The 12,565-nt window shown below is 40.7% G+C and overlaps 1 protein-coding gene across 1 annotated transcript in view; it reads right to left on the reverse strand.

The window, feature by feature from the left end:
* PDZD8 (PDZ domain containing 8) overlaps window positions 1-4,635 on the reverse strand; it is a 46,426-nt gene extending 41,791 nt beyond the window's left edge. The window contains exon 1 of the mRNA XM_087725875.1: window positions 3,478-4,635. Coding sequence (XP_087582001.1) covers window positions 3,478-4,340 — 863 coding nt within the window. The 5' untranslated portion in view covers window positions 4,341-4,635. The remainder of the gene's footprint in view (window positions 1-3,477) is intronic.
* Between the last annotated feature and the right edge of the window lie 7,930 nt (window positions 4,636-12,565).

Here is a 12,565-nt window from a genome sequence, read left to right on the forward strand (position 1 = left end):
TATTTATTGGATGTATCATCCCACCTTCATTCAAAGAAACTATTAGTTTACATTTATTAATAAAATAATAATAATAAAACAAGAACAAACAAGGCTTTCTCAAAAAGCTCGGTTTTTAACAGTTTACAGTAGTTTTTCTTAAAGTGTGGTCGTAGGACCACTGGGAGTCCCACAAGACACTTTCAAGGATCTGCAAAATCAAAATTATTTCTCAGCCGACGTTGACTTATGGAAGGCCAACTGCAAAGGGGGCAGATCAAATTTGTTATTCCAAAATATTGGTATAGAAACCAAACAACAGTACTGTGAGTAGCAAGATTTAGGCTGCTAATAGTAGTGTGCCACAGTTCAGTGTCACATATGGTATATGACATGATCAAACCTCTCCTAGCACTTTTCAAGGTAGCCACTATGACAATGAGAGTCTGAATTTATATTGAAGACTGCATATAATTACTGGTAAAAGACCCTTACTTTCTTATTAGTGTAAGGTTCTTAAAGTACTGTATTTTTCAGAGTATAAGACACACTGGAGTATAAGACGCACCAAGGTTTTGAAGAGGCAAATAAAAAAAAAGTTTTTGCACTCTGCAAACCTCCCAGAAATGCCCCGTTTTTCGCAAAAATGGGCCCATTTTTTCTCAGAAAAAGGGCATGAATAGTTCTTAGGAGGCTTATAGTGTGTTCCTGGAGGAGTGGGGTTGGGGGGAAAAACGAGCAAAAAACAGGCCCTTTTTTGACAAAAAGGGGCATTAGGAAGCTTATAGAGTGCTCCTAGGGCGTTGGGGGGGGGGCAAAATTGAACAAAAAACGCTCCATTTTTTACTCATTTCTGCCCTTCCCAGCCCCCAGGAACTCTCTGAAAGCCTCCTACAAGCTATGCATGGCCATTTTGGCGAAGCGGCGAAGTTTCAGGAGGCAAAAAAATGCTGTATTCAGTGTATAAGACACACCCAAATTTTCAGCCTCTTTTTTGAGGGAAAAAAGTGCATCTTATACTCCAAAAATACAGTAATACATCAGCTCCATAACTCCATCATGTGAGAGAGCTGCCTATTTTATATGCTGATTTGTTTTATTTATAGCCAATTCAACACTGACTGTGGATGTTGTACAAATTTAAAAAAAACAAGCACATGATCTAAAATCAAGCAAAAGATAATGAGCGTAACAGAAACAAGCATGCAACATTAACAGAAAAATACTTGGATCCCTGAACTAATCCAGAGCTTGGGGGAAAAGGTTTTTCAAAAGTTGTTTAAATTGAAGGCTTAGTTTAGTTCAAACCTCCAGGGGATGCTATTCCAAAGACCAAAACAGAGATCACACTTACGTCTCATTAGAGGACAATGATTAATGGGTGGGAAATAAAGCCCATCACTCTGCTAGATGTTACAGGACAGGCAAAGAGCATGGGAGAGAGATGGTTCCTCAGAAAGCCACACCCTATCCTATTTACACTTTGAATTCTATCTGCATGCCCATAAGTTACCAGCAATATTGCATGGTTATACTGAAGTTTGTCCATAATTGTTTTTGTTGCTGCATTCTTGACCAGTTTTAGCTTCTGAATGGTGTTCCAGGAAGCCCATTGCAACAATCCACAATCCTGGTAAGATGCCTGAGACATTAATACCGTGAGAAGAGATTTAGTCCATAAAAGAGTATAAAGTGGTGCACCAGCTTAACACAATTGTCACCTGCTCTTTGAGACGCTGTGAGCCCAGGATTCTGTACCAGTTCTGTCTACGGAAGTGCAACATTATTTATAACTATAAATGGAGAAACTCTGACATATGAAGAACCATGAACCATAGCTACCCCATCCAGACTCCAATAATCTTTAGGCACAAAACCTCAACCTCATTACTCACTCAGCCAAGGCTAAGCTATCTATCATCATACTGATGGTAACTGACCTTGTTTCAACAAATAACTGGTTCATATAAATGTTAAACAGGAGGCAAGAGAGTCAAGTGCTGAGGCACCCCGTAAAGAAGGAGCCTATATAAAAACTAGCTATGTATAAAGAAGGAAAACCGTTGCAACACTGACCCTCCCATTCTCAAATCCTCCAGCAATCCAGAAGAACTTCATAATCAATACCAAGGAGAACCAGATGGTCATATAAGCTTCATTCTGGATTTGTCAAAGATTAAGTGAAATCAATGCTATCATTCTCAGCTGAATGGACGGATATTGTATAAAACTGAGGTGAATATAGTTAGCTCAGAAATCTTCTAGTCCAGTGTTTCTCAACCTTGGCCACTTGAAGATATCTGGACTTCAACTCCCAGAATTCCCCAGCCAGCGAATGCTGGCTGGGGAATTCTGGGAGTTGAAGTCCAGATATCTTCAAGTGGCCAAGGTTGAGAAACACTGTTCTAGTCCAATCCTCTGCTCAAGGCAGGAATCTGATAGCAGTGACCAATATGAATTGAGAACTTTGATGTGATTTGTTGATATGAAGGAAAGGAATAAATATAATATTTCAAAACAAATCTATGAAGAAAGAGTAAATGGGTCAAGAAAAAGACTAAAGGTTGTACTTGTATGGAATTGCTGAAATTCTGAAAAACAATTACAGGTAATCCTTGACTTGAAACAGTTCATTTACAGTGACGATTTGAAGTTAGAATAGTCACAATGGCACTGGGGGAAAATGATTGTTTTTTTCACATTAACCACCATTGCAGCGTCCGTCCCCATGGTCACATGATCAAAATTCAGATACTTGACAACTGACTATTTATGATGGTTGCAGTGTCCCAGGGTCCTGTGATCACCTTTTGTAACCTTCTCACAAGCAAACTCAAAGATGAAGCCAAGTGCACAACAACCGTGTTATGAACTTAACTACTGCAGTGATTCACAACTGTGACAAGAGAGGTCATACTACAGGACAAATCTCACTAAACAAATGTCTCAGCAACATAAATTTTGGTTTCAATTGTTGTAAGTTGAGAACTACCTGTATATAATTTTAAAAAATGCAAGGATTGATCAGGTGAAATAAGGCTTTGCCAAACGGAGATGTACTGAAAATTAGTATGGTGAAAATTAGGTATATTTCCTCCTCTCTTTTTTAATTCATGTATTAATTCCTTTGGCTTATTATTTCTTACTCCTTTTATGATCTCTTCCTAATGCTGCTTCCAAGAAAGGGAATAGGGTAATGACTAAGGTGGGTATAAAAATTGAGCATCTTATTCACTATCAAAGTCCACAATGATGTGAGATTTGAGCTTTCTTCAGAAAATGTGCATGGCTTCTTATGGCGAATTATACACTGACAGCAAAGTTGAATAATTTCCTCATGTATCACTCTTCCAGAAGACATTTCTGTTACACTTCACACTGTCCTCACCAAACTTCTTCAGATTAATCCCCCAACCGTGATCTATTCTTTTCCATTCCCACCCGTTTTACCCAAGCACGACAATGTCAACTTGATCTCCTCAATCCAAAACAACTTACCTGATTTTATAGTGAGGTAAGGTATGCTTGCGCTTGATCACTTTCTTAAACTGATTGACAATGATGGAAGTCAGTTGGGGCAAGGGTCTCCCTTCAAACTGCGACTTGACCTCAAGGTCGATCAAAGGCTCGTCGACAAAAGCAAAGGACCAGTGCGTGAAGGGTATACGGGTGAAGACCAGCCTCAGCCGACCCATGATTTTAGAGATTTTGGCAAACAGATAGGCCGACTTGCCAAAAACCAGGTCCGCATCAATGGCTAAGTGGAAGCCCCCCTCGTACTCCATGTCAACTTCGAAGTCCAGCTCCTCGGGGCAGCCGTCCTCGTTACACGTCACCGGCCGCAATATCTTGATGTTTTTAAAAAGGGGGATGGCGTTGCCAAAGGAGACATCCCGCAAGCTGACCCCCTCCAACACTTTGCCGGTCACCTTGGTCTGCAAAAGCTCCTCGAATTCCACCTTGATTTTCCTGGTGACCCAGTGGCGGAGCAAGGAGGTGTCCTTGAGTTCCCTGAAGAGAAAGAGGCAGATGGCATTGAGCCAGTAGAGGGTCTCCTCCGTGCATTCCACCAAAGGGGGCGATTCCTGGTCGGGGGCTTTGAAGCTCTGCTCGGTTTTGGAAGGCTGGCTGATTAAAGATCCGGGGAAAAACGCTTCCTGCCCCAAGACGAGGAAGCCGGTTAAATACTCCTTGAGGGTCGAGTCCGGCATTACTCTGGTAACAAAGAAGTTAGAGCCGCGAAGCCGGGACAACCCGGGGACGGCTTCGGGCTGCCTCCGGTAAAAGATCAGGAGCTGGGCGAGCAGCGTGAGGAAGGAGCCCAGCAGAGCTGACAGCAATATGCCATAGACCGACAGCATCGCCTCGCCTCGGGCGCCCTTCGCTGCCTCGAAGCAAACGCGCCGGCTTCCCCCGACAGCTTCCCACCTTTCTTACGCCGTATCCGGCAGCGGCGAAACCATCCCCGCCTCCTCCATCTTGACGACAACGACGACCTGCGGAAAACCACCGGGGCCCCCCGCGCTCAAGTCAGGGTGCTAAACTCGGCGCCGTCTTTCCCTCCCCGCTACGCCCTCAGACGGCGAGGCGAACAGCCGCCGCCGCCGCCGCCGCTGGGCGTGCGCACAACTCCCTCCTTCTCTGGCCCGCTTAAGCCTCTCTCTCTCTCTCGCTCGCTCTGTCTCTCCCTCGGCGGCGGCGGCGGCAGCATCCGGGTCTTTCCTTCCTTCCCTTCCGCCGCCGCCCCCACCCCCCCTCCACTCCCCCCTTTTGGTAGGAGAAGAAACCAACTGCTGCTTCTCTACCTTTGCTCCGCTCCTTCCATAGGTCTGGATTGGAGGAAGCGGGGAGGTACGGAGGGTGACGTCATAGGGCACGCCGTCCCTTCGCGCTGACCTCATAATACTGCGGAGGGAGGAAACAACAAACCAAAAAAAAAAAAAAAAAGAGGGGGGGGGGAAATATCCCAACCCCTCCCACCCTCGTAGAATGTGCGCGTGCGCATTCCCTCCGCCCGTTTTCTTCCCTAGCGCGGTGCTTCAAAGCGTTCCGGCTGGTCGGCTGGTCGGCGAAGAGGCGCGTGGGCGGGTTGGAGAGAGAACAATCTCATTTTTGCAGGCCGTTAAGTCCGATGAGCTTTGTCCTTGTCAGGCCGATCCTGCACGGAAGAGGGATTTCCTTTTCGATGTCAAATAAGAAAGCTGAAAAAAACCGACGGGTTGGTTAATGCAGTGTTTTTCAACCTTGGCGACTTTAAGTCCTGTGGACTTCAACTCCCAGAATTCCCCAGCCAGCTGTGCTGGCTGGGGGATTCTGGGAGTTGAAGTCCACAGGACTTAAAGTCGCCAAGGTTGAAAAACACTGGGTTAATGACTGAATGGCCCGTTGCTTGGCACTCTGGCTACAGGTGGTCCTCGACGTACGACCAACAAGTTGAGCCCAACAATTCCGTTGCGAAGTGAGACCTTTGTTAAGTGAATTTTGTCCCCGTTTTACCACTTTTCTTGCCACTGTTGTTAAATGAATCGCCACAGTTATTAAATTAGTAACATGGCTAAATGAATCTGTCTTCCCCCATTGTCAGAAGGTTGCAAAAGAGGATCACATGACCTTGGAACACTGCAGCCGTCATAAATATGAATCAATGGCCAAGTATCTGAATTTTGATCACATGACCATGGGGAATGCAGCTATAGAAGTCTGAAAAATAGTCACTAGTCACTTTTCTCAGTGCTGTTATGACTTCAAACGGTCACTAAATGAGCTGTTGTAAATCAAGGACTACCTATACTGATTCTGAAGGAGGCCTGATAACCTGCCTTGTTTTTTTTAAGCAGCAACCAGTTGCATCTCCAGCCGTTTTCCCCCCTTTGGGAATTTTTGAGACAAAATACTCATGATACTTAGAAATAGGACAGTGCCTGTTTCTAACAAGGGAAAAGTGAAAAAAGTGCTTCAAACAGAAGAAAACATTGTAATTAAAATGCAAATACAATTTAAGCAACAACAAAAATTGAATAAAAGCCATTCTTTTTTTTCTTTTTTCTTTTTATTAAATGTTTTTTTAATTTTAGTTTGAAACGGGTACAGCATCTTTCTTAATATATCAATCAATTACAGATAAGTTTTGGTACATCTCCACAGTCAACCAACATAACTCATATTAACTCAAGCATTATTATATATCCATTTTCATTTAACTGTAATTATTATTTAGGAGTATTGGTAGGAGTAATAATCTTGAACAATACCTACCCACACCGGTGGGAAGGGAGAAAAATCAAAGAAAAAAAAAGAAAAAAGAAAAAAGGACAAATAGAAAATAAAAATTAAAATAAAAGATAGTAGATAATACAAAAAAAAGACAAAAACGACAATCAGGAGAACAAAACAAAACACAGGTGTCTATTATGAAAAAAAAGAAGTATATCAACTGGTTACAACATGTTTTGGTGCTTCTCTTCCGTTAATTCATATTAATTCAGATATCTTAACTCGAATATTTACCATATCAACATCATTATACCTCCAGATTTAATTATTATGGTTATTTAAACATCCTTCATCCTTAGCTATGCTAAAGAATTAATCCATAACACATGCTGGCAATTCATTTACTTATTTGTAAAATCCTCTATTATCATCAAATCCTCATATCCTATTTTAGCTAAACATCCATAATATTCAATTATATCATATATCATAACATTTTCCCAGTATTGATTAACATTTGATTGTATGAATTTTATTTAGTTTTTTAGTAGTGCTAATTATTATAGTTAATACTCTTTATGTATAATCTAAAGGTGTTTTCTCATATCCAATTGTTAGTTATCATATCAACTTCACATTATATACATTACTATCAATATCAATTATTATTCAGCAATATCTGTTACAAGAAAAAGCAATTAGGTTTAACTAGTTTTCAATTGTATTTATCAATCTATCAGCCAGTTCCAAATTATATATATTGCTATCCATATCAGTCATTATTCAGCTATATCTATTACAAGTTGAAGTAATCCGATTTAGCTAATTTTAGGTTGTATTGTCCCATCTGTCAGCCTGTGTCCCTCCAACAACGAGATTTCCTCAGTCCAATAGCCATTCGTTGGATAAATTTACCAAATGTTTCCATAAGCAAATCCAAACAAAAATATTTCGGCACCTTTGGATTCTGAATGTCGGTGATGAAATAATAATGTTGTCCTAGGCTTATAAAATTTCCCAAATTAACTTTAATTCTCAAGGGTGGATTTTCCATTCCTTCTGCACTCTGTCTCTTTAAATGAGTCGTCTTTATAGCTCCCCCACTCCTCTCTTCCTCTGAGATAGACCAGACACCATTTCTCACATTTTCCATTTGTGTTTCAGGAACATTTAAGCATTCAACGATCTCAGTTTTAACTTCATATTTTAGAATCAGTTGATCCAGTTTTCTTTCCAGTTTTTGGTAAGATTCAAAGAGTCCTCTACACGCAGAGAAAAGAGCCTGAAATGAAATCTTAGAGGTATTTTGGGACGCCATGATGTGTCGTAGTTGAAAATTAGAAGCTCTCTTTTTTTTCCCCCACAGGCTTCGAAGCACTTTTTTTTTTAGTCTCTTACAGGCTGTCAATCTTATCTAGTTGTAAACAGAACTAGGTAGTAAAGTAATAAAAATGTCGAATCGTGACGGGCTAATTAGTAGGAGATAAGTTTTACGATCCACTTAGGGAGATTCAGAGGGGGGAGGATATCGCGGAGTTTCTTGAAGCATTTAAGAAGTAAAGTAACCACCAGTCATAAATCCATTAGAAAGAGCCAATTCGCCGCTAAATCTTCCTGTTTTTTGGTTTCAGTTAGCTTAATTTTTTAACACGAACAGTCTCTCTTGAATAATAAAATCAGCTTACCAGATGACATCACTTCTTCCATTCCTAGGGGCAACCTGCAGTTTCAGTTAGCACGCAGCTAATCCAAAAAGGAATTGGCACGAGGAGTTAATACCCCCCCCCCAGAGATTTGCGGATATCTCTGGAGTCCTGGGTCTCTCCCCACCTTCACTGTCGTCTCCGGGACAGCTAGAGTTCAAAGAACCCGTCCAAAAATCCTTTGGTATAGAGGAATTTCAGGAGTAGCCTGAAACTCCATCTTCTCACTGCTAAGCCCCGCCTTCTTCTCCGAATAAAAGCCATTCTTAAACTATACAAAAAGCTAAGTTGAAAAGTTATAGGTTATGTGAAATAAACAGCTGAAAAGCAACAGAATGAGAATTTACAGATTATGATGATTGTATTTGTTTTGCAGAGCTGCTTTCCCAAAGTAGAATAAACACATTCCCTAGAAAGGACTGCCAATGAAAATATTGAAGTTGAAATAGAAATCAAAGAGACAATGGGCCGATCTTTAGGAAGTGGAAGGCATCTGGAATTTTGAGAACATTACGGGTATTTTCTAAAATTGCTTGGCTCATTGGGGTTGGCCAATGGCACGCATAACTAGTTGTACATAATACAATCATTTTAAGAAAGTGACCTATCAGACCATCCACCACTTCATGCTCCCTCTCCCAGATGGTTCTTACAATTTCTGGGTATTAGTTTAATAATGATATATTAAATTAATTTATTGGAGCGTAGATTAGTTATTGGAAATAAAGACAATACTAGAGGCTGGGGGTTAGCTTTTAAGCATGTTTGCATCTCACTTTTTGAATTCAATTTTTAAAATGTAAAAAGGCACATCGGAAAGATGACTGGCAGGGACTAAAGTTGGTGTGTGCACCCATGTTGATGCAATCACATTGGATATACAGCCATTGCTCAATACATTGAATGATTTACAAATAATAATAATACAGATACAGATAGTTCTCAACTAATTTCCACAGTTGGGCCCAAAATTTCCATTGCTAAACAATGTTGTTGTCAAAGTGAGTTGTGCCCAATTTCACAACTTTTTTGCCACCGTTGTTAAGTGAGTCATTACAGTTGTTAAATAAATCACTACGGTTGTTAAGTGAATCTGGCATTACCCAATTGATTTTGCTTGTTGGAAGCTGACCTGGGAAGGTTGCAAATCGTGATCACATGACCTTGGGAAACTGCAGTTGTTATAAATACTTGCTTGTTGCCAAGCTCTCAGATCATAGGATTGTGGGGATGCTGGGACAGCTGTAAGTGCAAATACTGGACATAAGTAATTTTTTTCAACAATGTTGTAGCTCTGAATCACTGCTACATTATTGGTTATAAGTTGAGGATTACCTGTACATTTCTCCTAGGTTGCAATAGCTTCCTTAAAAGCTCTATTTAAATCTCCTGTTTTTCCCTCTAAAACTGTAATTACCGTAATCTAACCTCAATTACAGTAAAATTGGAAGTAGGGGGGGGGGCTTTAATTAATTAATGCATTAAATTATTCATAGTTAATATCTTTTTATTTAGAATCATTTTAATTCTGTTTTAGAAATATTTTGTTCATAGGTTTATTAATGAAGATAGCTAGATATTACGTTAAGTGTTCAAATAGATCAGAAAATTAAAGAATTGAACTACAAAGCAATTTATTTACAATTTTTAAGCTACATTGGGGAAAATACTTTTTTATTCATTTCAGTCCCATTTTTTCATTACGTTCCTGAATTTTCATTACTACAGCTTCATATCACACACATTTTCAGTTGAGCAGCGTCATCAACACAGCACAGGTTTCGTGCTGCATCTTCAGAAAGAAAAGAGGAAGGAATTATTTAGACATTACTTCTGTAGATATCAGAAACCAGAATACATCCTTCCTCTTTTCCTATATCATAAGACTGTTTATTTGTACCAACTGTTCGTCCACTGAGTTGTTGCTAGCAGCTGGTAAACATGGAGTTAGAAAAATCTATTGGCTACTGAAGGGAGATTTCAGGACAAAGTGTGGCTAGGGAAAATGAATTAAGCTGTTTTTCTGACAAGACTTAAAGTATCTTCCTTAAAAAGTGGGTGCCAGTAAAACTAAGGGAATTAAAACCCTACAAATTATCTGGAGTCAAGTATATCTTGTATGCATTCCAAGGAGGAATGGGGAGAGAAAAAAAATCTGAGAATTGAGGAAACTGGTGCAAGAAATAAACAAAAAGTGGCAATAAATTAATTAACATTATGTACAGTGAATTCCTGCCTACCAATTAGTAAACTATAAGATAGTCATTAAAACCAACCCTCAGTGGAGAATTCTTATTTTCCCGTTCTTTTAGACAGATGTTAACCCTGAGAGAATAAGAATGAATTAAAAAGAGAGAAAAGTGAGGATGTGAACATGTGAATATTTAGCATTCTAAGTCAATAAAGCTTTATTGTTCCTAAACTCTGTATGCTTCATATACGCAAAGATTCTAGTTATATCTTAATGGAAATCTGAGAATGCTATTAGGGGAAGCAATTCCCTTGAGTGTGCGTGCATGCGTGCACATGTTCCTTTAATAAATCCCCTGCTTCTTTACCAGGGTTGTAGAATGTAGGCATTTTCATGATACCAAATTACAGCAGTTACATGTAAACAGTTGATCAGATCAATTGGGAAATGCTTTAAGTAATTGTCTTTAAGTTGAAGGGGGACTCACACGAGAGATTGCCTGCCAGTTTTCTAAAGATAAAATTGAGCAACAGTTTATACTGTGGAAATCTTGTTAGTAATTAGCAAAAAGCAAGGGCATGAGCCAGGAAAAGCGTACTGAAGATGAACAGGACTCTTGGTGGGTTTGACAATAACAGAAGAGATAAAGGATTTTGTTACTTGTCAAAACTAAATCAAGTCCAGTTGCCAGTCCATCTAATTGAACTAGAGAAATATTGCCACTAATAGCTCTAGCTCTTAACTCTAGAATTAGAGTTAAGAACTCTAGAATGACATCTTGAACTCCCCTTTAGAAGTCTTGATTGAGGAGGCAACATTGAAATTACAGGCTTGCCTCAATTGTACAGACTGAAGAACTTTTGAAGCTACCTCAGCGGACTTGGATGAGCTCACTGATATTGTGACATCATATGTTAGTTTTTGTGAGGACATGTGTGCTGACCTTGTTCACCTTTGCACATATACAGTAATAATAAACCTTGGTTCACAGTTAAGCTCAAGCAGCTACATCCTACCACAGTGTTTCTCAATCTTGGCAACTTGAAGATGTCCGGACTTCAACTCCCAGAATTCCCCAGCCAGTGAATGCTTGCTGGGGAATTCTGGGAGTTGAAGTCCGGACATCTTCAAGTTGCCAAGGTTGAGAGCTGGCTGGGGAATTCTGGGAGTTGAAGTCCGGACCTCTTCAAGTTGCCAAGGTTGAGAGCTGGCTGGGGAATTCTGGGAGTTGAAGTCCGGACCTCTTCAAGTTGCCAAGGTTGAGAGCTGGCTGGGGAATTCTGGGAGTTGAAGTCCGGACCTCTTCAAGTTGCCAAGGTTGAGAGCTGGCTGGGGAATTCTGGGAGTTGAAGTCCGGACATCTTCAAGTTGCCAAGGTTGAGAGCTGGCTGGGGAATTCTGGGAGTTGAAGTCCGGACATCTTCAAGTTGCCAAGGTTGAGAGCTGGCTGGGGAATTCTGGGAGTTGAAGTCCGGACATCTTCAAGTTGCCAAGGTTGAGAAACACTGTCCTACCAAAAAGGTGGTCTACAGCAGGGTCCCTAATCCCCGGTCTGTAGCATGCCAGAAACTGGACCATGTAAAACAAACGAAGCCCCATTCACGAGATGTAGGCAGCATGTGAAACTATGCTGGTCCATGGAAAAAACCTCTCTCCACAGAACTGGCCCCCAGTGCCCAAAAAGTTGGAGGCCTCTGGGCCTACAGGAATGGAGATAGGAGGCTGTACAATGAGACCAGGAATAAGGGAGATCAAGGCAGCAAAGGGAAGCTACTCTGAAACGCTGAGGAAGCAATTCACAGCAAATGAGCCAGCAAATGTGTGGAAAAAATATTATTGGTGTTTAGCAGGTCTCCCTCCTTTACTGAAGAGAATTGGTAACTGGCAGATGACCTGAATGTGTTCTATTGTAGGTTTCAAAGGAAATCATTATCAACTATCACTACCCTCCCCATCTCAGATATACCAGCAATAGCCAAATCTCTTATTTGTGTCTTCATCCCTCTGGGTCGCTCATCTTTGGTGATCCTAGAAAAAGATGTGCGAAGTCATAGACAAAAAGATCGGCAAAGCACCAGGCCCAGATGGTATAACCCCTTCTTCCTTGAAAGTCTGTGCTAGTCAAATGCCTCCCATCTTCATCTGCATCTTTAACAAATCATGGGAGATGTGTTACATTTCTTCTTGGTTCAAATGCTCTACTATCATCCTGGAGCCTGTCCATATCTGTAGGTGGGTTTTCACTTTCTGACAGATAAAAGGCAACAGGTGAAGCTTGGGAAAGCCAAATCAAACACCTGGACAGTATACTCAATAGAAGGGAATTATTGAGTCTGTCACTTGTACTTGTGTAATTGTCTGGTTTGGTACAATTACCAAACCGGACAGGTACAGACTTCAACGGATAGTTAGAACTGCAGAAGAAATGGTTGCCTTCCATTGAGGACCTGTATACTACATGGATCAGAAAGAGGTCTGA

The sequence above is a fragment of the Thamnophis sirtalis genome, unplaced genomic scaffold, assembly GCF_051295495.1.
Source record: "Thamnophis sirtalis isolate CommonGarterSnake01/CBP01778 unplaced genomic scaffold, rThaSir2_p1.2 scaffold_11, whole genome shotgun sequence".
Classification (NCBI taxonomy): Eukaryota; Metazoa; Chordata; class Lepidosauria; order Squamata; family Natricidae; genus Thamnophis; species Thamnophis sirtalis.